At 52.8% G+C, this 25,660-nt stretch overlaps 8 protein-coding genes across 8 annotated transcripts; 3 read left to right on the forward strand and 5 right to left on the reverse strand.

The window, feature by feature from the left end:
• Positions 1-3,335: 3,335 nt before the first annotated feature.
• On the forward strand, positions 3,336-3,812 carry BU26DRAFT_500067 (uncharacterized protein; the record flags this gene model as incomplete). Its single annotated transcript, XM_033826471.1, has 1 exon — positions 3,336-3,812. The coding sequence occupies one exon, from the start codon at positions 3,336-3,338 to the stop codon at positions 3,810-3,812; it is 477 nt and encodes a 158-aa protein (XP_033689291.1).
• Positions 3,813-5,423: 1,611 nt separating this feature from the next.
• Positions 5,424-6,032, reverse strand: BU26DRAFT_558987 (uncharacterized protein; the record flags this gene model as incomplete). The annotated part of the gene is made up of 1 exon (XM_033832640.1): positions 5,424-6,032. One exon carries the CDS (start codon positions 6,030-6,032, stop codon positions 5,424-5,426), a length of 609 nt encoding a protein of 202 aa, XP_033689292.1.
• A 3,958-nt stretch (positions 6,033-9,990) lies between these two features.
• On the reverse strand, positions 9,991-10,970 carry BU26DRAFT_135828 (uncharacterized protein). Its single transcript, XM_033819747.1, has one exon. It carries the CDS (start codon positions 10,636-10,638, stop codon positions 10,075-10,077), a length of 564 nt encoding a protein of 187 aa, XP_033689293.1. The 5' UTR covers positions 10,639-10,970; the 3' UTR covers positions 9,991-10,074.
• On the reverse strand, positions 10,743-12,283 carry BU26DRAFT_135832 (uncharacterized protein). The gene is made up of 2 exons (XM_033819748.1): positions 11,343-12,283; positions 10,743-11,293 (listed from the first exon to the last, which is right to left on the reverse strand). Exons 1-2 carry the CDS (start codon positions 12,168-12,170, stop codon positions 10,847-10,849), a joined length of 1,275 nt encoding a protein of 424 aa, XP_033689294.1. The 5' UTR covers positions 12,171-12,283; the 3' UTR covers positions 10,743-10,846.
• Positions 12,284-15,861: 3,578 nt separating this feature from the next.
• On the forward strand, positions 15,862-16,368 carry BU26DRAFT_558989 (uncharacterized protein; the record flags this gene model as incomplete). The annotated part of the gene is made up of 1 exon (XM_033832641.1): positions 15,862-16,368. The coding sequence occupies one exon, from the start codon at positions 15,862-15,864 to the stop codon at positions 16,366-16,368; it is 507 nt and encodes a 168-aa protein (XP_033689295.1).
• A 2,016-nt stretch (positions 16,369-18,384) lies between these two features.
• BU26DRAFT_582773 (uncharacterized protein) lies at positions 18,385-19,281 on the forward strand (the record flags this gene model as incomplete). The annotated part of the gene is made up of 3 exons (XM_033834539.1): positions 18,385-18,387; positions 18,462-18,804; positions 19,178-19,281. The coding sequence occupies 3 exons, from the start codon at positions 18,385-18,387 to the stop codon at positions 19,279-19,281; spliced, it is 450 nt and encodes a 149-aa protein (XP_033689296.1).
• A 236-nt stretch (positions 19,282-19,517) lies between these two features.
• On the reverse strand, positions 19,518-20,526 carry BU26DRAFT_500071 (uncharacterized protein; the record flags this gene model as incomplete). The annotated part of the gene is made up of 2 exons (XM_033826472.1): positions 19,518-19,885; positions 19,944-20,526. The coding sequence occupies 2 exons, from the start codon at positions 20,524-20,526 to the stop codon at positions 19,518-19,520; spliced, it is 951 nt and encodes a 316-aa protein (XP_033689297.1).
• A 2,387-nt stretch (positions 20,527-22,913) lies between these two features.
• BU26DRAFT_135886 (uncharacterized protein) lies at positions 22,914-23,921 on the reverse strand. The gene is made up of 2 exons (XM_033819749.1): positions 23,504-23,921; positions 22,914-23,328 (listed from the first exon to the last, which is right to left on the reverse strand). The coding sequence occupies exons 1-2, from the start codon at positions 23,829-23,831 to the stop codon at positions 23,012-23,014; spliced, it is 645 nt and encodes a 214-aa protein (XP_033689298.1). The 5' UTR covers positions 23,832-23,921; the 3' UTR covers positions 22,914-23,011.
• Positions 23,922-25,660: the final 1,739 nt, after the last annotated feature.

The following is a 25,660-nucleotide window of genomic DNA, read 5'->3' on the forward strand; positions in this document are numbered from 1 at the left end:
AGAAATATGCGGTGTGCAGTGATCTGTGGTCGCTCCAACCTCCATCATTCCATGCAGCCCTGCCCGGTGTTTGATGCATTCTAAAGTTGCGGCGGGAGGTGGACTTGAGTGTGGTCAGGTCGTAGAGATGAAGCGCCGTAAACGCAGTGGTATTGATCTGATCTATTGGGGAACTGCAGCAACGGCTCGACCGGAGCAGGCCGAACGATGCACCAATGGCGGAAGACTCGTGCCACACACAGAAGTTCTGACAAGAGCCAGTTGGAGGAAGACACTCCGAATCTCTGAAGCCGTCCTCCTGTCGCGCCGAGCGCCCTCCTTCCCGGCGTATGCACTCCCGTACACTGCGGCTAGACTCGTCATAGACGCACAAACAGCCAACCGTCCGTACCCGCGTCCCTTGTTCGATATCGTTTACGCTAAAAAGAGCGCCATGGCCGCGTTGTACCAACCCCAGCACTTGTCGTGTTCGTGAACGATATGGTTGTGGATGCAGAGTATACATGGCTTAGCATGGTTCTGCTAGCAATGCGGTGGATGGACTGACTCCTCGTGCTGGCGTGTTAGCGTGTAAACGATTAAAAGTGAAGAGAGCAGAAGTATACGCCGAGCATGGTAGCGTGCCATGATATGATGGTCCTCAAATGGGCTGGCGAAGTCTCATGGGTAGCTCAGCTGCACCTCCATGATAGAAGAGCTGCCCGGTCGATCATGAGTTTATCCCACTGCCAGGTCTTGCGTCCCTGTCAACGTGACAGCGAATGGGGGTCGATAAGATGTACCGGTGCGGCGGCCTCAGATCCTCTTCGAAGTGAGGACCACTGCGACTTTGATGACCTGTATTTCCGGCCTTAGCTCTCCATTGACGAAGGGGCTGCGATCGCGTCATATAAGATTCGTATTGAATGAGTTGTTCCTCCGGTTAAAGCGGCTGTGATTGCGCATAGTGAGGTTGGTCACTGCTATGGATTTGGACCTCTGTCGAGGATTCGACAACGACTAGGTTTTTGAAGAGAAGCCGGTATATAGGAGAGGAGTGGTAAATAAATGGATCCTCCGCACGCAAAATGATGACAGCAATGAGAATGCAGAACGAAACGGGGTTTCCACATGCCAAGGGCGCTCAACACGTTAAAAAGCGAAGAAAACCCGTGCCATTATGCGGATTCCGGGCAGCCGTGCGCGCTGCGTGCCCCTAACTGCCAAGCCGCTCAACGCCGCAGAACATGGCAGCCAGAAGATTCAGTCCTCCATTAACTGACCATTTCTTATAATCCTTCGAAGCACCTCGAATGACAAGCGAAAGCAGGGCGAACCCCAGGATACGGCGCGGTCGTTACCAGGGAGAGCCTGGGCAAAAAGGTGATTGGAATATCGCGACATAGGGGCAGGGAACTACAGCGTAGAGCATGGTTACTAAAGTATGCGTGCTCACTTCATCGTGGTGGCTCGAACGGAGCAACGTCTTTTGTTTGTACTACAAGCCGGCTCCTTCTCCGTTTCCTGTACCTCTACGCACCTTTCCCTAACACTTCAGCCTATCCTCCTCTACCCTTTTCTACTTCGTTTACCGGACATACACACAATGTAAAGTCGAATTTCAGCTGCAGCACCAGCATGAGGTAAAATAAGGGCAGAAGCATAGAGGCCAAAAGTAAGTACGGGCCCTCCCTCGGTCCCTGGTGAGAATAAGAGCTGACTGCGGTGAGGAAGGTTGCCAGGTCAATCAGCTGGATGATTGGTACGGATATTTTGGATCGCGGCGGCACATCGATACTTAGGTATGTGCTTCAGCGGCGACGATAACGAAGGAAGGTCAACAAGGGGACAACTTACGCGAGACAAACAAGCCGGGCGAAACCATTCGCGATTCCGAAGGGTAGTCCACGGGGAGGGGACGACATGGAGCATACAAGCATGTTGTTTCAGGATAGCAGTGGGCTGCAAAAGGGCTGACACGAGTAGATGTGGCTAGTGGCTGGCGCCTTTGACGGCAGCTACGCACTCTTCTTGTTTCTTTCTCCACTAAAAGCAGGTATCAAAGATACGAATGCCGCGAACTGGGCAACAACGTACTTCCACAATAATAGTAAGTGAGGCATCAGCTTAGGCGAATAACGCGCGATCGATCGATTGGAATCAGCAGCAGGGTCATGACGCTATGGTCCGTTTCCCACTTTGAAGTTTGTCTCTTACTCTTAAAACCAAAATGGATACACTGGAAGTCATATTTCCTGGAGGAAAGCGGGCCACGCTCTTTACGTAAAAGGACATCTCTATACCTCTCCTCGTTCCAGATCTGTTATGCATCGTTGAAGTCACGCTCAGAAGACTTATAGCGGCTCCTATCTTAGCGTGGTATAGATTAGTTGGTCTACAGATCTCTCATTTCTGCTGGTTCTATCTCGATCCAATTGCGCTCACAAGAGCGAGAATCAATATGCTCTCATTCGCCATACAATGGGGCAGATGACACGCAATAAGATACACAGCCTACATTCTTTGCATATGCACTTACTCCAGGCCGGAGATATACCAATCCACCGCTGCTGTAACACTCTTGACAGCCTGGCTTCCTTGGCGGTGGCATCGAACTCTCGAAAAGCTAGCCATCCTCGAGGACTTGGAGTCCAGTAGAGGACATGGAATTGAGATCGTACCACCCGTCCAAAGCCAATCAACCTCATTCGTCACCTCTCCAGTCACTCGGCAACTTCTGCTACCAAGAGTCCGAGAACCCGAGGATCCCTTCGATGTTAATGTACGCTAAGTATCCCTCATGGTGTTCTACTTCTTCCATTCCCGACACGTGGCGAATTCGAGAGGGCGGCCAGACACTTGTTCCCTCAGTCCGGAGCTGTTACTCTACAATGGTGATATTATCCCACACTATGAGCTAATCCCTAAGTTCTCGACAATCTCGTTTCACAATGCTTGCCCGTGGTTTCTTTAGCCTACAAGCTTGTCCTTAAGCCTTCCACAACCTCAATTTAAAATGCTTGTCACCTGGCCCAGGAGCTGTACCTGCACAAGGTCGATATCATTACACTATTTGCTTTCCCTCTATCAACATGATTGCACAATCCGTCCACACAGGCATGTATATAATACCACCCAGTAAGCATCTCCCACTTCCTCCCATCCGCACAACACACACACACACACACACACACACACACACACACACACACACACACACAACTACAGCGACGAAGATTCAATCTCAAATCGCCCCAATACCAATCAAGCGCACAACGTTGAAGTTGAAGTCTACAAGGTCGATAATGCAGTACGAGTACACAACGACGACCTCGGAAGCCTTGGTCGAGCGGACCATGGACGTCATCTGCCTCCTCGTGTTCGCCTTTATGCCCATCTGCCTCGCTATCGGCATGTACGCTCGGGGCCGGAAGATCGAGCGTCTCTGTGCTGAACTAACAGCTGGTGAAGCACTACGCGATGCAGTCACCGCTGCAGAGAAGCGCGATGAGAAGATCAAGGAGCTCCGCCACAAGCTCGCGGCTTCCGAGGACCAGGACCAGGACAAGGATGCAACGATCAAGGCTCTCGGCGCCCAGGTGACAGCCTCCGAGAATAATGATAAGCGCATTGAGGCCCTCGAAGCAGCGCTTGCGGCTGCGAAGTGGAAGAACAAGCCTGATATGGGTATTGTGAAGACGATAGTGGATGTGCTGGAGAACGAGTGGCAGATTCCGACTGGTCTTCAGTCCCCACTTGCCGTTGTCAACGGCAAGTGGACAGTCCGCGGTTTCCTGTGTTACCGCTCAGATAGGCCGGCTTGGTATCAGTAGATTCAACTACTGAGTCTAGGAGGAAGTGGGAGTGGAACGAGATGGTAGGCTCCTCGGCACGGGTCCAATCTTGTGAATATGGTAGCTATCTACCTGCAGTCCATGGGTGTAAAATCTACATTAGAGATTCTTATAGAGAGAATTAGTTTATATTAGACTATACTCTATAGGCACGTATAAGAATATTTAGATAAATATGTTAGAGTTATAAGAAGCTGTAATGTATGTAAAGAACTACGCTGACGGTATAAGCGGGTTAGATGGAAATACTAGGTGGGTAGCACGTGTTTCGTGGGCTCGGCGCGCTAGGGGGATCCCTCAGGGGTGAATCGGAACTCGTAGTCTGGGCTGCGAGATGTACAGACTCAGCAAATTTAGTAAATATTGGATGTGTTCGCAGTCAGGGCGCCGCGGATATTTGGCGTCCAGTGTGAAGTGAATTGGGCCTGCCGCACGTGCATCGAATGCACTGGCTCTCTCGGAGGGGGATATGAGCGCGGAGTTGGAGGCGAATAAATGAGTCGTTGGTTGTCTATCGATCTCAGCCGTTGGATCGCAAAACCAATGCGCGAGAAGGTGTAATGTTGCTGACAGCCTGCAGAAACGAGGAATGAAGCGCACGATGTCGATCTCTACAGTGTCTACCGAGACCTCGATAATGAGCACATTCTGCAGAGATCGCTCGTGATACAGTTCGAAGTTCATGAGGGGCAGCCCCATCTGCCTATTTTGGCTTAGTCTTCACTTCTGGCATAGAGCTGGCACACTTCTGGCCAGAACCAACGCACTTCTGGCCGGACAAGAACCCCGGCGTTGCGAGTTACATAACTATTGTGCTTCACACAGCACGGAAAAAATTCCGCTATACCCTAAATGAGGAGTTCGAAATAGAGACTCCTTTAAATCTACGCATGATCTTAATGAGGAGAACTCGAGAAGTGATGGCTTACTCTTGAATGGCCACTATGCGTGATCTTCTGGAGCCGCTAAAGTGGAGGGTAACTTTCCCGAAGCGGACGCTGGTCTCTGTCGATGAGCTGGCGACTATCGTCGGACATGGCGGAACTGGGTACGATCGACTTGAGTGTGGTTTACCTTCACAAACATTATACGTAGCAGGGGGAGCCTCTCGTCGACTCCTGGATGATGACTTCGGTCGATAGCATCAAAATTTCCGGAGCCAGGGGCCTATCAAAGTGGCACAAACAACGGACAGGAGTTTTGAAGGGAGGTAAGGTAATCAAGCAATAACCACTGCTCTAAGTGAGCTTCTCTCAATTCACTTTATTTCCAGTCTGGATTCGACAGTATCAGTTGATACTATTTGCTGGGAAGCTGCCGCCAAAAGCTTGGTATTATTGTGATCTCCCGTCTCCCGTCTAGAAGCGGACGTCTCGACGGTGACTGTATATTGAAGAGGAATAGACAAGGTGGTAAGCCTCATGATAATGCTCAAGAATTTGGATTGGGCTAGGTTGGTGGCTTTCCGATGTTGGATGTCATGAATGAGTTCGTCACTATCCTGAGTTAGGATATCTCGTCATACTATATCCATATCATTAGAGCTACTCCGTACACGTAGGTTTCTCACTTAACTTTGCTCGCAGCGCCTCACAAAGGCGCCGAACGAAGCACGCGCAAAACGGTCGAGGTCTTTCCACTAATATAGGAATCTGCCACCAGAGCGGCAATGCTCTCCACCGACGGAGACAGTGTAATTGTGTCCTTCTCGGGACCCTCCCCAACAATGCAAAAGCTGCAACGCTCTCCGGGTTTCCCTAGCATCAGGCGAAGGGTCGTCTTCGTATCAGCCCATTTATCTCGGGGCTTACCACGCACGCGTGATAGCACCCTTCCAATCAGGAAAGCGGTACTGGTACTCGGGGCCTCGGGTTCCTTGACCTCGGGGATGTCTGCCAGAGGCGAAGTGGGACCATGACTGATGTCCATGGGGTTGCAATAGAGAATCAGCTCCTGTTCTTCTGCGCTGTCTCCAATTCCGGGCTGAAGGGCATAGTCCAAAGCATCGTCGTGGCCGATGGGCATTTTGCTGTACGAGCTGAGGGCTACAGTAATGCGGACCGCGTTGCGTTCAATGTAGGCGCGGTTGCAGCTGCGAGAAGAGTCGATCAGCCTGCGCAGCCTCGGCTCGCACCAGCACTCCTTTTGCTTCGCGCGGAGCGTGTCCAGTTTCTTTCCTAGTTGGAGGGCTGCGTCCATGGTGGCATTCGATGGAGAGCTGACAGGCATGCCGCTTTGAATATCCATCACTGGGAATGGAAGATCGACGAAGTTGGCTGTGAGTACCGAAAGGCGTTTCCTTGGGCTGCAGCGAGGATGAGCGAGGATGAAGTGGGTGGGTTGTCTTTGTAGTGAGGACGTGCTCGGTGGGTGGCGGGGCTCCCACACGAGCCATCTGGGGATAGGCGACCTCGGGACGCGGGCATGCTTTCCCTGAGTCGAGTCACGTTTCCACAAATTACGCTTCAACACGCACCGGCAATCCGAAGAGCCAACGCAACCTGAAGATTGCCCTCTACCTAGCCAACTCGACCCGTTGAGTGCACTCGATGGTCTCCACATCTTAATAGTTCAACACCTCGGCACCCTCAGCACACTCGACAGACTGAGAAACCATCAAGCGTGGTCGCTATCTCGTGTACGGTGGTAGGCGGACATCATCTCCGTAGCGGCCTGCCGCACATTTCCTGCGCTTCGTCAAGCCAGACGCCCGCCGTTGAGTACTGTCCTCTAGTGCCAGGTTCCAAGTCATCTTTGTTGGCATAGGTAACAGCTTGAAACATGGTGGGTTAATAGGCTGGCCTAATGCAGAGATCAGATCCAGAGGGGAGAAGGAAGCGGCCCGTCTTCCTACCGCCTGTGCACAACAAGCTGTAATATTTGCCCTTCCGAGCTCTGGGTATAAGCTGGACTGCATGGCCTTCGCCATCCCATTTTCCAGGGCAGTCAGGTCAGTGATAGCGGGAGCCACGGTTTTCACATCCCTCCATACTATCTTCAGGAAAAAGAGTTAAACAGGCCGCCGCCCAAAGCCTGCATCGGGACCCCTTAATCTTAAAGAATAACAACCTAATAAGGGAGACAGAGTCCCCTTATTTATTTACGCCCCCTCCTCAAATCTGGAAGAGTTGTAATGGCCGTACTTAGGCTTATGTGTTGCCAGGGGCTTCTGCAATGCCCCTTCGAAGATTACGAATTAAGCCTATATGCGCTAGGGCCGATATTGAGCCTACGGAGATAGGCGGAAGCAGTTGTACGAAAGGGACTAGGGGTTATTTAGGTTTGGGCTGCTAGGACTTATAGCTAATAAACCTTCTACCCTCCTACTTCTTATAACACTAATCGTAACGCGCACGTCGATGCTCCTCTAGCAGCGCTAGGCAGCCAAATACGTATAGGCGGGAGAACTTCGTATTCTAGACAGCTAGAGTCCCGGTCGCTGTCCTAATACAATAAATGTTTCTATTCTTGTGCAAAGGCTCGTGGCCGTACATTTTCCATGCCAGAATTCTCGCCAGTAAGGTTGATTATTAATAGACGGAGCCTAGGGTACATGATATAGCGACGCTTCGCCCTTTTATATAAATTTATTCTCTCGTTTAAGCCGTTGTAGTACTTTAGCTAGAGGACGCCATCGCCCCATGCGGAGAATCCCTTTACGCCTGTAGCGGGCATCGATCCTACAACCATGCTTGCGCTCGACTCTGAGCTAGAGTGCAGCCTCGAGTGGATTACCCAATCGTTCTAACACCAATCTCTCCCAATCTGCTTTGTCGTTCCGCTTCTTCTCCCCCTTGCCAAGCCCCGCTATTACAATCTATAAATACCTCTATCAAACGCATTACTAGCACATACGACCATAGGATCAGGAAAATACCGCATCCCGTCTGCTCTGCATACGTCAAGCCTGATACCGGCGGATTAGTAGTTAGGTGGGTGACCACTAGCGAATACCCGGCTGTTGTATGTTTTTGCATTTTTTTTTTGCATCTTCCGGCGTTCTTGTCTTGAGAACTCAATTGAGGTACATGTATTTCAGATTTACTGCTACTGTCGATCTTTGTTCGGTACAAGTTTCTCTTTGAGGACTTCTCCGCAGTTGCGTTATTCTCGAAGACTAAGAGCGAAGCATAGCCAGCATCCGCCATACATCTACTCCGCACGAGGCCCCTAAATGGTCGAGCGACTCGCTCTGCAAGGCTAGTCATCTCTGACTCTTCTATCCAGGCTGGCGGGATGTACGTACTTGGATATGTCTGCGGAACTCTTACTCTTCTCTCGCCGCCCAAATGTTGAGACGTAAGTGAATAGATGGTTTTGTGTAGATTATTCCTAACCTTGCATTAGTACAAGCAATAAAGCACATCCTTGATGCGAATGCGGTCCACATATGCTTGGCGCATCAAGCTCAGCAGTCTCACCTGCTGTGACCCCAGCCCCGACAAAACTCTCCTCAGATGACCTCTATCGCCCTCTCACGGGCCTAACCCGCTCCCGTTTTAATCCAAGACCCTATCGGAAAAGCAGTTCGTCAGCTAAAATGGCAAGAGGACGCTCTAGATCGTCCTCGTGCTTATGGTGATCTCCTCAGCCGCCTTCGCTGCCTATCGTGGCGCGTCCCCGTTGTACGCCGATCGTATCCGCCAAAGCTTAGGTTGACTGCAGGCTCAAGATCGCAGACGTAAGAGTCAAAGCATACAAATTTAATCGCAACACAGCCTACTTATCCCGCGAGAGGTCCGACCCGTCTTGTCCACCTATGATCGCTCCGGCCTCTGAAGCCTACCGGCCTGATAATCTCAATCGCATCCGGCGCCCTACGAACTCGTGCGTTGATCGCTCTATAGAATCTTCTAGCACGCATAGGATAAAAGGGCCAGGTACGAAAGCCTTCCGCAAGTTGTATAGGCTGCAGGCGCATCGGGTCTACATTAAGAGGTTAGTATACCGGGGTTTCCGCTAAAACGAGCAGCAGCCAGATCGTCGTTTGCTTCAGGCCTGCCCACCCTCATGACATCTACGTCGCTCTTCTATTACGAAAGATATGCAATATCGTAGTCAAGTAGCAGACTGAACAACAGCCTTCCCGGCAATTCCGTCAAAAGTCTCGCCGGTCGGACCAGAGACAAGCATGAAGATTTCCGCCCCAGCTCCTCTCGCCACGATGTTTTAGCTCCCTTCGCACGCATTCCCATATATGATCATCAACACCGCACTCTCGACAAGAGTCCTGTCGGCGCCACCCCTCCGTTGCCATCATCCGCAATGCCCCACACGAAATCTCAAAACAGTCTCGACACCTTAGCCGTTCTGTCCTTTTCTCGCCCCTGCTCCTAATCCCAGTCCCACTCACACCTCTATTCCCCTTTCCCCCCGCTTCAAACCCCTCCTAAGCACCTCCTTCGCCTAAACCGCAAACAGCCTGCGGAGTCCTCTTTACATTAGAATCCACGATCCGCAGCGTACGTCAGTAGCGACGTCGGAAAGATATCAATCCCAAGAGAGAAGAAGACGGCGTCTCAGACGGGGCTGCGCAAAAGAAGAAACAGGGCAAGGGGAGGAAGAGGAGTGATACTGTAGCGGCGTTGGCCCCGCATTCGGAGTCGGCGCCGCGGGCGGTCGATCAGCGATCATCCGGCTGCATCTGTCATTAGTCCACTTGACAAAACTGCACAACTCCACCTCAACATCATCCCTTGTCCGGTCTTTCTGCAAAGCAAGGATCTGGAAGAGGTGTTTGACACAGGGAGGTAGGTGATGGTGCGCGGTGGGAGAAGGGCGGGATCAGCAGCCCGAGCGCCCGATGATGACGCGCAGCCCTGATCCCGACCGCCTGGTCACCCCACGTGGCTGCGGGGTAAGAACCTTGCGACCGCCCGGCCTGCTGGAATCCCAGCGCCTTGGTGCCGAGGGATCTACAGGGGTAATCTTCAGGCTTGCTATTGGCTGATTGTCCATGCAGAGGTCGACACAGCACCACAGTCGACTCTCCACAACACTCATTCAACAGATTAGGAGCACAAGAACCCAAGCCGCGCCGATCCTAATTCTCTCCAAAGGCCGCAGGAGCTAGCAGAATTCCGCCTCATCCTCATCGACACGAGGAGCTGCGCGATAACAAGCCGAGCCGAGCTCAAGTACATACAAGGCAGAAGAACTCCACGCTTTCCGCCGGGGATGAATTCCGGCGAGACCTACTTACTAATAAGCGACTTCTGGGCCCCGAACGTGCGGGCAGGTCTTAGAACTCGTCTCTTGAAATATTTTGCCAGCCAGTCATTGGGAAAACAGCCTTCACGAGGACTCTGGCCACATATATACCAAAATGCGGCATGGGGATATCGACTTCCCGCATACGTTCCTTCCTGGGGTTGCAGTGGAGGCATGGGCTGGATGCCGAGGCACATTCATATCTAAGACTAGCTCCGCTATTTAGAGTTGGGAGAGGAAAGAAAGGATATCGGGACTCAATCTGTTGGCTCGCGTTGGATGGGATAGGACGGGGAGGGTTGAAGTCAACAGTGGAGGAAGGACTGGGCTCGCTCTGGTCGCGGCAGAGGGGAATGTTGATGGGGGACTGATGGGCGGGAAGGTGGCTGTGCGTGCGGTTATGGAGCACATTCAGCTCAGGTTTCGGGAAGACAGTTGCGTTGAGGATAATGGCTAGGTACTTTCCGGCCTTCGCCAAGGGATGACGAGTAGGTAGTTCAGTGTGGCAGATGAAGATCTCAAGACAAATCCAATCCAGCGCACCATGGCACCGCACAGATGACGCAGGCACTCCGGAGAGCGGAGTGCAACCCATCTTCCTCGCCAGCAATACCACTCTCCACAGAGGTCCCCAACTCCTATCTCATAGCACTGCGGCCAACCCATGTATCGTCGCATGTTCGATGGTTCGCTTCTGGCTTCCACGCGCGCCAGTTCCGGTGCTCTGACTGAGGCGTGTTGTTGAGATATTAGTGGTAGTGGTGCTTGCGGTGGGAGTTCTCGTCGCTACGAGCAACAAACGCTCATCCAGAAGGTGCTGGTGCTCGCTTCTTCGCGTCGCGGGAGTGAGACTCGCGCTGAGGAAGCTCTTTCGAAACCCTGGCTGAATATGCCCGATCTCCGCGGTTCACACGCTCCGCCGCACGCTCCTCGTCCTTCCGGATCGCGGCCTCAGCCTCGGCCCCAAGCTGAGGGGGCGGAGACTCGGACAGAGGGCGCTTCCTGAACCCTTTCGGCAGTTCGTCCATCGCGAGAGAGGCGCCACCTGTCTTGGCCTCATCCGTGTCCGCCTGGTCCTTCTCTGCTGTGCTGAGGAGCGCACAGAGGCGCGCCATCGGGATCGAGAAATGTACGTCTTCGCAGGCGTCGCCCGTGAGCATCTGGTCGGCCGTTCGTTTGGTCGCGAAGTCGCGGAGCGCCAGGGTGAGCGGGCTGTGGTCCATAGGCTTCCCATCTTCACCGCGGAACTCCTGTGGTCGATTAGTGTATGATGTGGATTTCAGTAGCAGCGGGACCTACTCGGTCGTGAACCTGTGTGTCCAGTATCAGCTCCTTGGTGCTGTCGTCGACCTTGATGCGCCACACGGAGAAGGTGGCCTTGCGACTCGAACGTTGCTTGATGTCGATGCCTACTACTACCTGCACGCTCGTGTTGGACTCCATGAGATAGTTGTAGGCGAGCCGACGCAGCGCTTTTCCTGACCGGCTGTAGGCGACTTCGATGATGACGCTGGGTAAGGCGTCGCGGCGGTGGCGGAAGACAATGTCGGGCGTGTATGTAACGAGCTTTTTCCCCGGCGGAAACTCGTACGTTGGCGACCCGGTGTCCTTGCGAACCTCCTTGACAAACTCCTTCATATCATCGCGTGTCCCCTCCTTCTGCTCGACCTCGTTGAGCCAGGCGACGATCTCGTTCTTTAAACCCGCGCGGAACGATTCGTGTGCCGCGCTAACCATCCGGATCTCCAGTCTACCCCCTTGCCCGTGATAGTCGTATCGCACCTTGTCCTCGACAAAGCCGCGCAGCTCAACATCTCGTTCCAGCCGCCGCAGGACCTCTTCGTACTCGCCGGCGGCAAGCTCGAAACGATTGCACGCCCGCCCGCTCTCGCTCGCTCGCCGTCGGCCGTATTGGAGATCGCGCAAGTACTCGATGACAATGCGTGCCTGCGCGGAACCCTTGCCGTCGGCGGTTGTGGGTGGTGTAGGCGGTCCGGCGAAAGGCGCACCCTCCGCTGGGGAGACGGCGTCGACGCTGGACGGCGACAGCGACAGCGAGGGCGAGGGCGGCGTGACGTTTCTAAGGGCGCGGGTATCGGAGCGTGGCGTCTGCAATGAGGGAGGCATGGAGATGCGAGATGGTGGAGGAAGTGGGAGTTACCGAAGACGGGAGTCGGAGATCTTGAACGTGGTGATGCCGTGGATGCTGAGGCGTTCGGAATTTTGGTCGTGAGGCCTCCAACCGGCCTGAAGTCTTAAACGGGTGTACCGAGAGAAGAAGAGATGTACCCATGAAGAAACTAGAAGGCCATGTGTTGATGCTGTGTGCGGTACCATTGTTCGACGTCGATGAACTAATCGAGCTCGGCGAAGGCAGCGGCGAGACTGAATACCCTTAAATCGAAATTATGGTGCCATGCACTGTAGTAGGGAAGTTCAGCCTACCTAGGCTGAAGATTCGGCGATCCAGGAGGTTTTACAAGTGCGGCCCGCAAATGACGCTAGTCCCAAATGGGATGGCTCATCTCTCTCGTCACTCGTGGCGCAGAAAAGTGTGGGCACGCGCAATCCGTACCAGGCCTTGATTTAGCACCTTGTGCTTGCAGTGAAGCAGTGGCTGAAGAGATCGCGACTGGCTGATATAAGACATCTTCGTCCTTGGCTGCCAGGCACGGCGACACAATCGACGGCGTTCCAGGGGACATCGGCCAATCGCTCGCTCACTATGCACGATAAGACGATGCAATGGAGACTCTCGCAAGAGATATTCTGAATGGAAAAGCGTAGGAGCCTCTAAAAATACCTCGTGTTTGACGCCTTCTCCTTTGTTGCCGGATATGGTTACTACTTCACGTGACCTGGTCATGTATATATATAGCCATATTTCTCGTATTCTCAATCAATAAACTCATGTCTCGATACTCTGCAATTCACCCAACATCCTATAGTGGAAGGGGCATCTTCTTCAGATGTCAAAACTTCTCGATCGATTGCCCTTTTATATTGAATGCTCTCGAATGAAAGGTTTGGAATGTTGAAGGGTTACCCTTTTACGAAGGTGAGTTTTGTGGGTAATGCTAGCATGTTTTCGATCTTGTGAAGCTCCGTCGTACGGCAATCTAGCGCAGTGTTGAACACCCGAATATCAAATTACGGGAAAGCGAGCGTTCAGAAGATGGAACGTGGAAGCTGTTGGTGTGCTCTTGTCCGTGGGCGTTTCATCTATGGAGTGGCGCAGCCCAAGGGAGAGCCTGGCGTTCTAATTTGGTTCCATTGTGAGTTGCGGCGGAAATTGAGGTGGCGTATGGGGCAGGCGAATAGGAAACAATTGATAGATGACTGCAGGATCTGATTGATGCTAACAAGAATCTTCCCCTGATAGTTGATATTGGTGGCCGAGTGTTGCATCTAGGGTGGCGGTGCAGCTGGCTCGTGTGCCTACCTACAGCGTCTGATCCATGAGATAAGCGGCGAGTTGATATATCTGCGCATGGTAGTCGGAAAGATACTGAAGTCATGCCGGACGAAAGTCGCCTGACAAGAACCTTGAGGCGTAAAAACACGTATCGGGTGAGGCGCCGGGCTATCGCAAAAGAACGCAAGCTTCGGTAGGCTGGGAAAGTTGGTTCAGAGGCCACGGCGATGTTACAAGAACGGAAAGCAGAGCAGTGCGATGAGAATTTGTAGCCACGTATTCCGAGATCGTGATGAGCAGCTAGGGTGGTGGTGTTTGTTAATACCAAGGCCTGCTCCAAATGGTTACGCTCGGGCTGCGCCTGCTCCGAAAGAGTTCTGTGAACTTTTGGAAAGTTCTCAGAACTTTTGAAACACCGTTGCGAACCCTCCTTCAACGCATTCCGCCCCGCCATTATCCACTCTGCAGCCGCCCTAGAAAGCATTCGCATAACCGTTAAGCAAGTCAGGCTAGCAATGCATTTGTTTCTTCACTATAAAAAGAACTAACCTTGCTTCAGCACCTCCCGCACCAGTGTTTGCAATGACGACGCCTCTGGATCAAGGCGCGAAAAACGCAGGAGACGCCTGGTGTAATACAGTACTAAGCCAAAAGTCTGTTCGCAGCAGGGGTTAGCGAGCTTGGCGGAACATTCACACCCTGAGTTCAACCACCCATAACTCCACCCCTAATAGTCATAAATAGATAATTAAGAGCTCGTTTTATTCGCAGGAGCTTAATACCTCGTTTAGTAACCATGCGCACGTCGTACAGCGCGTAGGCGTCGCGGCATAGAGAGGATAAGCTTGCGAATTAATGAATCGGGTATCCTCCGCCATGCCACCTTCAGAGCCTCACAAAATCGATCCTAGTCCTCCTGACCCCTCCCAATAGTGGCCATATTAGGATAAAGCTTGTGTACTATCCTTTTCAATGCCCACCACATATGCTCGATAGGGTTGAGGTCCAGTAAGTATGGGGGGAAATCGACGACCCTGATGTGGTGGCTTTCCAGGAAATCGCGAGTTGCTTGCGCAGTGTGTATACGCGCGTTATCCTGTAAGAATCGCTGGCCGGCGTGATAATTACGCAGGAGACCTTCGCGGAGAGCCTAAGTATAACTCTATGCTAAGTATCCATTGTGACGAGCTTCTGGATCGCGTTCTATAATAACTAGGGGGCTCCGGCGTATTCTCCCCCTCTTATCGATCCATATTAACGCCCACACCATCTGCGCGGGCGGTCGGCTTGTTGTATGCTCCTCAACTATCTCATGTCGATATTTCTTATATAGGTATCGAAAACACTATTCGCGGTTGCCCCCAGAGCCCAATTAAACCAAGTACTTATCTGAGAAGCGCAGAGGGGTCCTTCTAAAGTTAAAATGCCGCCATATACGTTCCCATTAAACTCTTAACTAGGCGGTAGCCCTGTTAATCTTAGGTTGGCGCACCAATCTAAACTTCTTAAGGCCCTCTGCCCTTAACGCCCGATAGGCAGTTTTCCTTAACACCCGCCCAGTAAGCCCTGCCTCTGCCAACAGCGGTAAGTACTCAATTTTCGGCGTTTTTCGAGCGTAACGGTACAGCTGTCGAATATCGCGACGCGATAGCTTATAGGGGCGCCCCGATCGATGGCGGCTTTCGCAGGTGCCAGTTGTGAGAAATTGATTGATAGTCTTCTGTACGCAGCGCGTCGTGCAGCTAAATTCTTTAGCCAGCTCTCTGGTCGTAACACCAGCCTCCCACTTCGAAATAATCGACTCCCGCTGTTGCACAGTTAATTTGGCATGCCGGCGACGATTATGCGAAATTTCCTGGCCAAAAGAACGTATTGTTGGTGGCATTGGGTGGTGTTGAAGGTGAGGTGGCTTTTTTGGGTGGGACGCGTTGACGCGCTACGCGAACAGACTTTTGGCTTGGCACTGTAAAAGTAACCACTGTGCCCATTAGAGCTTTCGGCGCGTTCAAAGATGGCAGGAGGAAAGCGGTCTGCAACCGCTGTCTGGAAATCAAGAAAGCGAAGGAACTAGCAAAATCTCAAGCAGAGAACAACAAGGACTCCGCCAACTCCACTCACTCTTCGTAGCAAAGTTTAGTTCTATTCTATACCTCGTCGTAGGCCCCAAGCATCCAGAAGGCACATACCCAGTGCATACCGCACTACATCGATCGCGATGGACATCCAAGATCCGACTGTCCACCTTGGTTTAACGTCAAACACGTCAAGGAGTTAAAGAGGACCTATGGACGCGGCTTCGCCGATGCCGAAGACTGCCAATCACCTCACCCTCATCGCTGGCTTTGCTAGAGTGTGGTATTGATGGAATACCTCAAAGACAATCATGCCTGTCATTTGGAATACATGTCAACACTCCAAGCTTTCCATGACTGGTTCCTGAGGAACCAAGACAAGCTTCCGGTGCTGGTCTATCTCGAGTTATCCGCGTGTGATAATCCTAACAGTATTGCTGCTGCCTGCAACAGACTAGAAGTTGATCTGGACCATCCCTCCAAAGGAGCTTTTTATCCGAGCCGATGCGAAGTTCTCTCATACTATACCCGATCTGAGGATGTTCTAGTTCTCAATGAGATTGCCAGGGAGATGGGAACCTTCCGGCCGCGGACGTGTCAACCAGGAAAACGCTGCCAGCAGGATCCAGGCAAAGTTACCGTGTCAAAGCGCAGCAATAGCTGTAAAAGCGAGCATGTCCGACTCCTGGATCCAGACGACAATCCGCCATGCCACTTCCCGTTGACAGTTCAGGGTTACACACTCATTCATGAGGAGTATGTTGACATGCTCCAAACCTTTGGTGAGTTTCGGATATTCCTTGCAGTCGACCATTCAGCCCCTTCCAAGGACCTCTGAGTCGAACACGTTATCCTCACAAAGCCCATGACCTGGCGAGAACCAAAAGTTCCAAAGAAGTCGCAACCGTCGCAAGGGAGCACGATGCACTCTAAAAAGAGGAAAGCATTGGAGATAGAAGAAGAGGATGAGGTAGAAGAATACACGCACTGCGAGCAGGTCTCCAGAACGGATTGAAGAAGGTGGAAGGACTTTCCAGACCTAAACTATGACAAGCTCGTTGAGTTTGCGACCAATGTCTACCGGCGACTACAACACAGCGGCAATCGGGGTCTCAGCTCCCTTCATGTTGGCGCTCGGCTGGACATTGGAATAGCCCCGACTAGAGATGGTTTCTTTGTTAATAAGATAACAAGATGGTACAGCGCCCACTTCTTCTCTTAGACACCCTGGGAAAGTCTTCGGACTAACTTTGCAGCATCTACCCGAATGTTTTTGGGCATAGTCAGAGCCGGGCCGAGGGATATGGAGACGCGCGTTCATGATAGCGATGAATCGGGCGGATCAAGGCTCGGTTATAGTACATGCGTGGGTGTGGGTGTGTGGATGCGGGTGAGTGCGTGTAAGTTTTCCATTATGGCCATGCACCCTGAGCGTCAGCGCTAGGGTGCGTCAGCTCAGTACACCCTGCTTCATTACGCTTTATCCAGTCTAAAAGCCGACCGTGGGACCTGCTCGCCCGTTGCCCGACGCCGTGCTTGACGAGACAAATCAAGGAAAGTACTATGTTACCGCATTGTATTGGGATCTGAGGGATGGGAGAGCTGAATATCTTTCAGAGGCCTCGTGTCTGCAGGGCAGTCCCGGCGTCGTGCTTGATCGGCAGCGCACTAACCGAGGCACGTTCGAGCTAGCGCGCCGTGTGATCGTTTAGGAGGTATGAAACCTTCAACCCTCAACCCTCTCCGCTCGTTTGTTCGTCCGCTCGTTCACTTTTTCTTCTGTGCATGTTGGGTCTTGATAGCTTGACTGTAGCCGTCCAGTATCCCTCGCAAATTCGATGGTGGCTCTAACTACGTCGAAGTCTGGCTTCCATCGCCGTATCAGTCCGTCGCCTCTTGTCTGCTCAGATAGTCTCCCAGCGCGCACGACAGGCCTCCAACTCGCTCTCCGTTCCTCAACCTCCATTTCGTTCTATCTCCGCAAGAGCACCACACAGACTCAAGACCCCATACCAGAAGAAAACTTTCCGCACCGCTTCCGACAACTTGCCAGATCAAAGAAACTCAAAGCCCACCTCCACGGAACGAACTATCCTTCTAGCAAGCTTCCTCTCTAGTGCCCCTGCTGCGCTGAGCCGACTGATTCCGCTTTTCGACAGCCGTCTCATCTCCTTTCTGGAGTGCTTGCGCTCTAGCTTCGTCTCTTGACCTTGTATCATGCCGCAACGTTGTCTATTGTGCTACCAAGTTTCCATTGATGACGATGAAGATATAAACCACGCCAGAACACACTCTCATCTCTACTTGATAGCGATGGAAATGTGAAACATGCTGAGAACATACACTTATGTCTAACCAAGCATTCCAAACCCCTCTGACACTTTCCCTAGCTTATATATTGAGCCGATATCACGATCGCCGGACTGTTTCCAGACTACCATGATGCAGAAAGACACGTCTGTTCCGTATTTTCTGGCGCGAATCTGGACGTTAACTCTGAACACCAAATCAAACATATCTACCCCAGACAATACGGTCCAGACGAACCATCCATCGATCCATTCCAATATTCCCTCCATTAGAGCGCAAGGAAAGCTCACACACCAACTGGAGCCTCCCTCCTTCTCATTTGAGCCGAAATTCGGCTAAGACCCGAAACCGCAAGTGGGTTGTCCAGACAGCGTGGAACCAGGTGTGACAGCTCAAGTCTCCTTCTTGGTCAGTGAGCTCGGTGCCTCTGGAGGATGCTAAGTTAGTGCTGGGAGAGCGTTATACCGGCTCTGAGGCCTTCGGGGGGGTATTTCTTATACGACAAGCTTAGGCTCGGAGTAGCTCGGATCAAAGACCAGAACGCATGGTGAGCCTGAAGTTGAGGGGTTTGGCCTGGAGAGGCGGCGAGATAGTTTACAAACTCTTCACTGCGGTTTTTAGGTGCACTATCCTCCAGACAACGAAGGCGTAGCCCAGCCCCAAAGACATCCGCGTGCAGATGAGATACCCCACCCCTCATCCACCCTCCGGACACCGCCCATGGTAATCAAAGAACATATCTGGGCAATTCTTCGACCACTGGACCGAAGCACAAGTCTCATACATCACCAGTCCGCTAGCAGGCGTTCCCCGATCCAGCTTAACCAGCGCGCGTGCGGAGTACGGTGTGTCGAAATCCCTCCGCTTTTCGCCATGGCAGGCGCGCCCCCGGTGTCGGCCTTCCGACACTGCGTATTTTGCGGTGTATCTGAGCCCGCATGCGCATCTCACTGCGTCGTTGGGGGTAAGAGTGAGACCGGGCGGGACGTTGCATACGGCGTTTGCGCCGACGGTTGCCTCGCGGGCGTATGAGACTTCTACTCCGAAGTGGAGGCCGACGGAAACCGCACGCGCTCTGCAGCAGGGAAGTTAGACGCGGATTGTGTTGTGTCTGGGACGAGAGACCTACAAATCTCCCCCGATGTCGATGCCGGTGCTGAATGAAATTGTTCTGCCTTCTGTTGTCTCCACGACGAGACTCGAGGCTGTGCGGTTAGCGTGCTCTTCCCGTTTAACATGATCCTGTTGTATGAGGAGACTCACGTGGTTCAACGTGGACACCAGACACCATGTGCAGCTCTTCCTCCACTCTCCAGCTCTTACTATCGGTTTCATAGTGCTCCGAAGGCACGCAACAGGGAGGTTCGCAGCAGAGGCCTTCACTCCGGGGACAGACGACGGGGGCCCCAGTAGGGCTTATAGTGCACAATATGGAGAGTAATAGGGTAAAGTGCATTGTGGAGGATGAAAGTGAGCAACAATAAAGGGATTATAGAGAGTGGGAGAAAATAGAGCGACAGGAGGATGCAGTAATAACTGTAAGAATAGCGGCGGCAAGACCATTATGAACTTTTCATGGATTCTCTCTTATCACGTCGTTCGTGTCCCGCCACGATGTATCCATCATCCTCCAAGCCTCCTGGGTCAGACCATGACCCGTCACATTCCCCTTACCAGCTAAAGAGTCCATGAAAGAGCGACGGCAAAGCATACCAAAAGTAGACGAGTGAAGGGTAAGTACGTTGCCTCACCTCGAGAGGTCGGAACTTGAGCCGGTGCGGGATGACTGCCCTGGGTAACATTTCTACCCGTGCGGAGACACATTATGTGAACCTGTGCCCACTTTGTGTCATCCCGTAAGCCCTTATGGCCTGGCACAAAGAGAACGGTGATGATTGGCTCAATGAGCGTTGTGAGGTTGTTGTATGCCGCGAGGTCGGTAGAGTTGTATGATGACTGACCCCAGGTATAAACAGATCGAGTCAGGTTGCTTGGACCCGGTTCGATAGGGCACCTAGCGTGCATCAGTGGAGAGCCTGCCCATACTATCATGAGTGGAATGTGAGCTGGCAAATTCAATAACTGAATGGTTGGGATGCTTACAGAAGGGCTCAATCCACCAGTCTGCGCCAACCTCGTCCTTGCATTCCGACATCTCACTGAAGTCTAGCATATTCCGCAGTGGGTCGCAGACTCGGTCGGGTTGTACACTGTCAGATTCGCTGAATTGATTGTGGAAAACGCGCCCCTTGGCGGCGTTCAGCAACATCTCTTGACACCTAGGAGCAAGGGCGCTGTTGCAGAATCCCGATACAGCGTCGCTTCCGACAACATCTTGCCCAGCAACCCTGCTGCGATGCGAAATGCCGTGCAAAATAGCACCGCACCCGAGATACGCCTTTTCCGTGACCAGGTCGGCCTCAGGCTCGATGGTTAGGCGGAGATGCTGTTCAAGGTCCGTGGAGTTGTGGTCATCGACTGGGTATGACTTGGTGATGAGAGTCCACGTCCAAGTCCCAGATCCATTACTGAAAATGTTCGTTGGAGTCTGGAAGGGATTTTCCAGCGTAATGTGATCGGTAGCGTTGATACCGCGGATGTCGGCGTTGCACGGATACAGCGCGCCATGGGCCAGAACGCCCGACAGTACAAGCAGGCAAGGTGCACGGAAGCACCAGAGAAGCATGGTAGCCGCAGGGAGATTGTACTGAGGTGAGGTGAGGAGGTGTCCGAGAGCCTGTCGCAGGGGAACAGGATGGATAGAGAGAGAGAGTGTGTGTGTGTGAGCAATGGAATGGGGTGCAGGTGGACAGTGAAAGAGACTTTGGGAAGTGGGGTAAGTCGATGCGACGTGGGTGCAACAGGTGGACCGTGGACCGTTACCAACTCATCACATGCTACGTAGTACGGCGCAGCAAACCCGCTGAGTGTCACGAATGACCGAAAGACGTTGCTAATGACGTCAACCCTTGCCGCGGTGCGTGAAGTTCGGGAAAATACCCTTGGATGGCATGTATCTCCACCATCGAGCTCGGGGGTGCCGCTCGCGGCTCTGAACGGAGGTATGTTCGTTACCTGCGTGAATCTTGCCTCTCTCGCGGATCCCAACACGCGCACATGCGCTACATCAATGACAATCCTGCTAACCGAGACTGAAACGGAGGCGGGCGGGTGGTGCGGCGGCCGACTGTGTGCATCGGCTGTACTGCCGCCGCACCGTCGCCTACACCTTCAACAAAACTGAACAGTCCCGCTTACCAATTGTCGCGCTTTACTGCGTAACTGCTGAACTCTAACAATACAAGCCGAAAATGTAAGAGGATTATAAGATTCACAGTTACGGCACCGCATCAGCCGACTGTCGGAAATCTTCTGGAGGGCATTGTCTTCGCATGTTGCCTTCTGCTGCTCCGCCGTCTCACACCGGTGCTAGACTCGTCGCGCATTCCGGGCTCCTTCTGGTCTGGCACCGCGCGGGGCGATTGGCAATTGAGCTGGAGCCGCACGAGCACGCTGTCCATTACCTGTACGAGTTGCAGTTGTTCCAATAGCCATCAACAATCTCATGAGTAGAAGCATTTCGCGGATCCCCCACCGCCGTTGGAAATTGCCGGTCTTGGAGTGGAAATACTCGAGTGGCAGTAATGGTAGACTGTTGGCCCGGCGTGTCTCGTACGGAGTCAGTCGCTGTTGCTTGATGTCTCTGCGGATGAGCTCGTGGCGTCTCGCTTCACAGCCGCACTGCGCAAATATTCTTGACCGCGGTGAATTGGGTCCGGAGTCCGGATGTAGTTGGGATCATTCCTGCCGTGGTGTGTTCCGTGGTTCATTGAATCAAGTAATTCAGAGGATCTGTAGCTGGGGCTTGGTGCTCGGCGACAAGTCCGATGCGGCGGCCATTCCGCATCACCTTAGACATCGATGTGCCCTTTCCCTAGGATATGCTTTTTCGTAGATAAGCGGATGTAGAGCCAGTGAACACACTATGAGCCTTTGGAGATTAAGGACAATCTAAGGATGTCATTTTGGGACCTGGGGGTGGTTCGACAGCCGTAGAGGTCCTGTGCGAAATGCGCAAAACGCGGTTATGATGGTGGCCCAAACCAGGTGAAGATAAAAGCTCGGAGAGCGCGCGGTTCCCAAGAAGGAGCAAGTATTGTCTCACTCACAGGGCAACCCGGGAGGAGTGTACGTGCTGGCAGAATTCGAAGACGGCTACCGGATTCAGGCTTTGGGTGTGACTGTGCACGACCCAGTGACCAGATGTTGACGGGTTGGCTGCATCGTGGTGGGAACTTCGAGGATGACGATTAAGCTATCCTCGTGGAAGACGTGATAGTTCTGATTGAAAGGAGAATGTGGATATCTCGTTGCTTGTTGATGTTTCCAGGCTCATAGAGGGTGGTACGTTCCCCGTTGAGCAGCTCCAGAGGCCCAAGGTTGATGTCCGGATGATACAATAGCTCGCAAGCTATCTGGAGTAACAGTCCACCGCCATACAACAGCTTACAGATCCAAGACACTCCTCTAATCCGTGCCAGGTACGGATAGGCACGGATAGGTACCTGCTCGGAACTTCATGTCCATCGATCGTCAGAGTGTACGTTCACCCTGAACCCGGGGCAATGGCTGTTGGGATCACATTCCTGCGCCGAATATGCACGCTCAGGGGGATAGAAATGTGCTGCAGGTTGGTCCTCTGCTCCGAATGTTGTTGACGAGTATTCTCCGTCCATCTCGGCCCTGCGGTGGCGGTCCCGTTTGCGGACGGCATTCCGGTAAGGAAGACGATGCAACCAGTAGACTAGCAAGCCCGACCAAGACTAGGACCGGGGCATGTGCAGTCAGACGAGCCATTAGCGTGGTTGTCTTTGAAGGGGAAGTCATGTCCCTATCGGGCGTTCGTCCACGGTCCATAGAATGAACAGTTCGCCAGTCGCACACAGTTGCAGAGACCGCTGGCGTCGTGTTATTCGCTGGCGGCAGGCTTGTGCGTGATTGATTGCGTACTTGCTCGGTAGAACTCACAGCTCTGAGAGCCAGCCTCAGGGCTGCCCAACCCGCCGCCGAGAGTAGCGGGTCCGAAAGGAATCGAATCTCCTTCCTGCTCCGAGAACACCGGACGCTCTTCGACAGCAGCATGGCTTGTTAACCCGCAATTGCAATTTGGATCATGGCCAATCCAGCTGCGCGGAGGGTATACATACAACTGTGCACGTTGGGGGGACGGGAGGAACATGCTGCGCAATCCGATCTCGCAAAACCAACACCAGATTGCCATGAAATTGGAGTTTACTAGGAGTATAGATGGGGAGGTGCTGCATTCGAGTGTGCTGTATAAGAGTCATAGTTAGCATTTGTTGTACAGTGAGGGAGATGCTTATTGCTATACAGCAATGACTTATATTCCACCCGTTCAAGGCTCCGCCCGGGACCGATTTTAGCACGTGGTCGAGATACAGAAACTCGCGCGTTGGCGAATCCTTCGCTGCAATCCCGTTTTCGATCAGCTCGCACGGAAGCAATATGAAATGGGTTGGAAGATTGTACTGGTCGAGATTGAAGTTCGATGCGGAGAACGTCGTGAGGGAAAGAAGGCTGACGCATGCGGGGAATGTCAAACTATCGAAATCTTGATACTAACTGACGAAAGCGAGACATACTGAAAGGAAACGATATCCGTCCCCTGTACCTTCGAATTCTTCTTCCCGATGTCCTCAGCCCTACCCAAGTTGCTCGAGCGTCATATGCACAGCCACATGTCGAAATGTACCCCGCTGTTCTCCGGGTGCAAAGGCAACAGCAGGAGCTGGAAATAGCGATGCTGAGCACACGAGGCTGAGATTGCGCAGAGTCCCGAGGCGCTGGAGTGAACGGGAAATGGAGTTGACAGGAATGAAGCAGAAGAATCGGGGAAATGCGCAGGGAGGGGCGGGGAGCCTGTGCAGGTTGAGGGCGCTGGAGCGCGAAATTTAACGTGAGTATGTGCATTTTGCTGTAAGCAACGCAAGCATAGCGATGTAATAAAGCACTACAAATGTGGCGTAAGTACAATTCGATGTGAGGAAACTTGGATGTAAGTTCAGCCCTGGAGACAAGGGAAGCGGCGTGTTCGGGAAAAAAAAAGCCGCTTTTCCTAGAAGGAATAAGCGCCACCGCTAAGCCTTATCGAGGAGATGACGACACATTCTCTTCACGTCCTCTCTTCCACCCACAGCCTGCATGTCCATCAATATTCAATGCGTCTTTGCTCCGGATTCGCTCCTGGTGGTTCCTTGGACCCCGATCGGACGCCGTTGAAAACGAATTGACCCACGCCGCGTCGCGAAACGCGTTGATATCGAGCGCGCGCTTCATCTCCTCACTTTTAACCCCACCGTTTGCCATCGTATGAACGCGAACAGGTGAGTTCTCAGAGCACTGCTCCTGTCATTGTTGGCCACCTCCGACGGCCCAAAAGATTCCTGGGCTCTTTGGCTGTTTGGCCACAACCCACCACGCCTTTCCAAGAGTATTGCCGCAGGCAGTCTTCAGCGGCGGAGGTTTCAGGGTCGAGGGCAATCGGCGAATGGATACTAACGGCACGGGATCTTAGTCTTCCATCCCACGCATCGAACCTCGATTGGTACCCCAGCGCGGCATGCAGCCGATGGAAATGGCTTCAAACCAGCCCCGATGGGTATCGGAGCCACCCGGCCGTCGATGAAAGGCGATGGCTGGGTTCCAACTCGATGAGGCCGGTGTCCGATTGCCTGGGTTCGTGACTGCTCCGCCATGTTGGGTGGGGGTAATATCGGGCCACCATCGTTTCAACGACATCTCAGTCTGGGCAGCCGAACTAGATGGTATTGCAAGAATCCGGGGAAGCACAACGCGGTCGAGGAGAAGGAAGAGCACAAAGACTAACAATCACCGGAAGCCACAGGCGAGCCGTCTGGCCCGTAGTCCTAGGAGCATATACGTTTTACGCACTCCACCCGCAACGCCTTAAGAACCAGAAGGGGACCCCAAGGAAGAATGTCCTTTGTGTATCTCACAGCTCGGATTGCCGGGCTCACATCGTCGGCGATAGTTCGAGTAGAACCCTTGATAACCCTTTCCAAAGCTGAGGCGGACATTGTTGGACCTCCAGTTCAAATCGTAGATGCAGTGTTTGCGCTAATCAAGCCTCTTCTACCCCAGGTACAACTCTCCGAAGTCATGTACTTTGGCAAGCGCTAACCCAATAGCAGGACCTTCGCACTGTTCCGAGCTACAAGAAGGTCATTTCAGAGAGAGTCTACGGGACGACCGATATTGCGACGAGCCCTTGAGGCCCCCATACAGCGGCTCCTAGAGCGCGATGGAGAAGGCGAACGGGGAACAGATACAGAAATCGTTAACACCGAGGCTCCCAACGAACGCCGGAGTAAAAAGCGAAGTCCATGGCGCATACTTTCAGGACCGGCGGTCATCCATTGAAGTCCCGAAGAGTTATCCAATCCGCCGCGCAGAAGCCGAATGAGCCATGCTCAGACGTCGCGGACTCGCCTTCATTCTCATGCCGGAATAGCTGCTAACGTTCACGCCCACCATTCCAGGAAGCACTCGCAACCCGATACACCCGGGCACGGCTTCTTGAAAAAGAAGGCCTCGAACAAGGCGCTAGAGATCAAGTTCCTGCGAGGCGCTTCCACCGGCATGACCTTTCCAAGTTCAATCGATCCATCCAGGCTCTCCTTACCAAGGTGTCGATTATGAAGCTCTTCTCGGACCCGCGCCTCACCATGTAGACGCCCATGCGCAATGGCAATCCGGATTTTGCGCAAGAAGTCTGGCGC

Source organism: Trematosphaeria pertusa (assembly GCF_010094035.1).
Source record: "Trematosphaeria pertusa strain CBS 122368 unplaced genomic scaffold BU26scaffold_2, whole genome shotgun sequence".
In the NCBI taxonomy this organism is placed as follows: Eukaryota; Fungi; Ascomycota; class Dothideomycetes; order Pleosporales; family Trematosphaeriaceae; genus Trematosphaeria; species Trematosphaeria pertusa.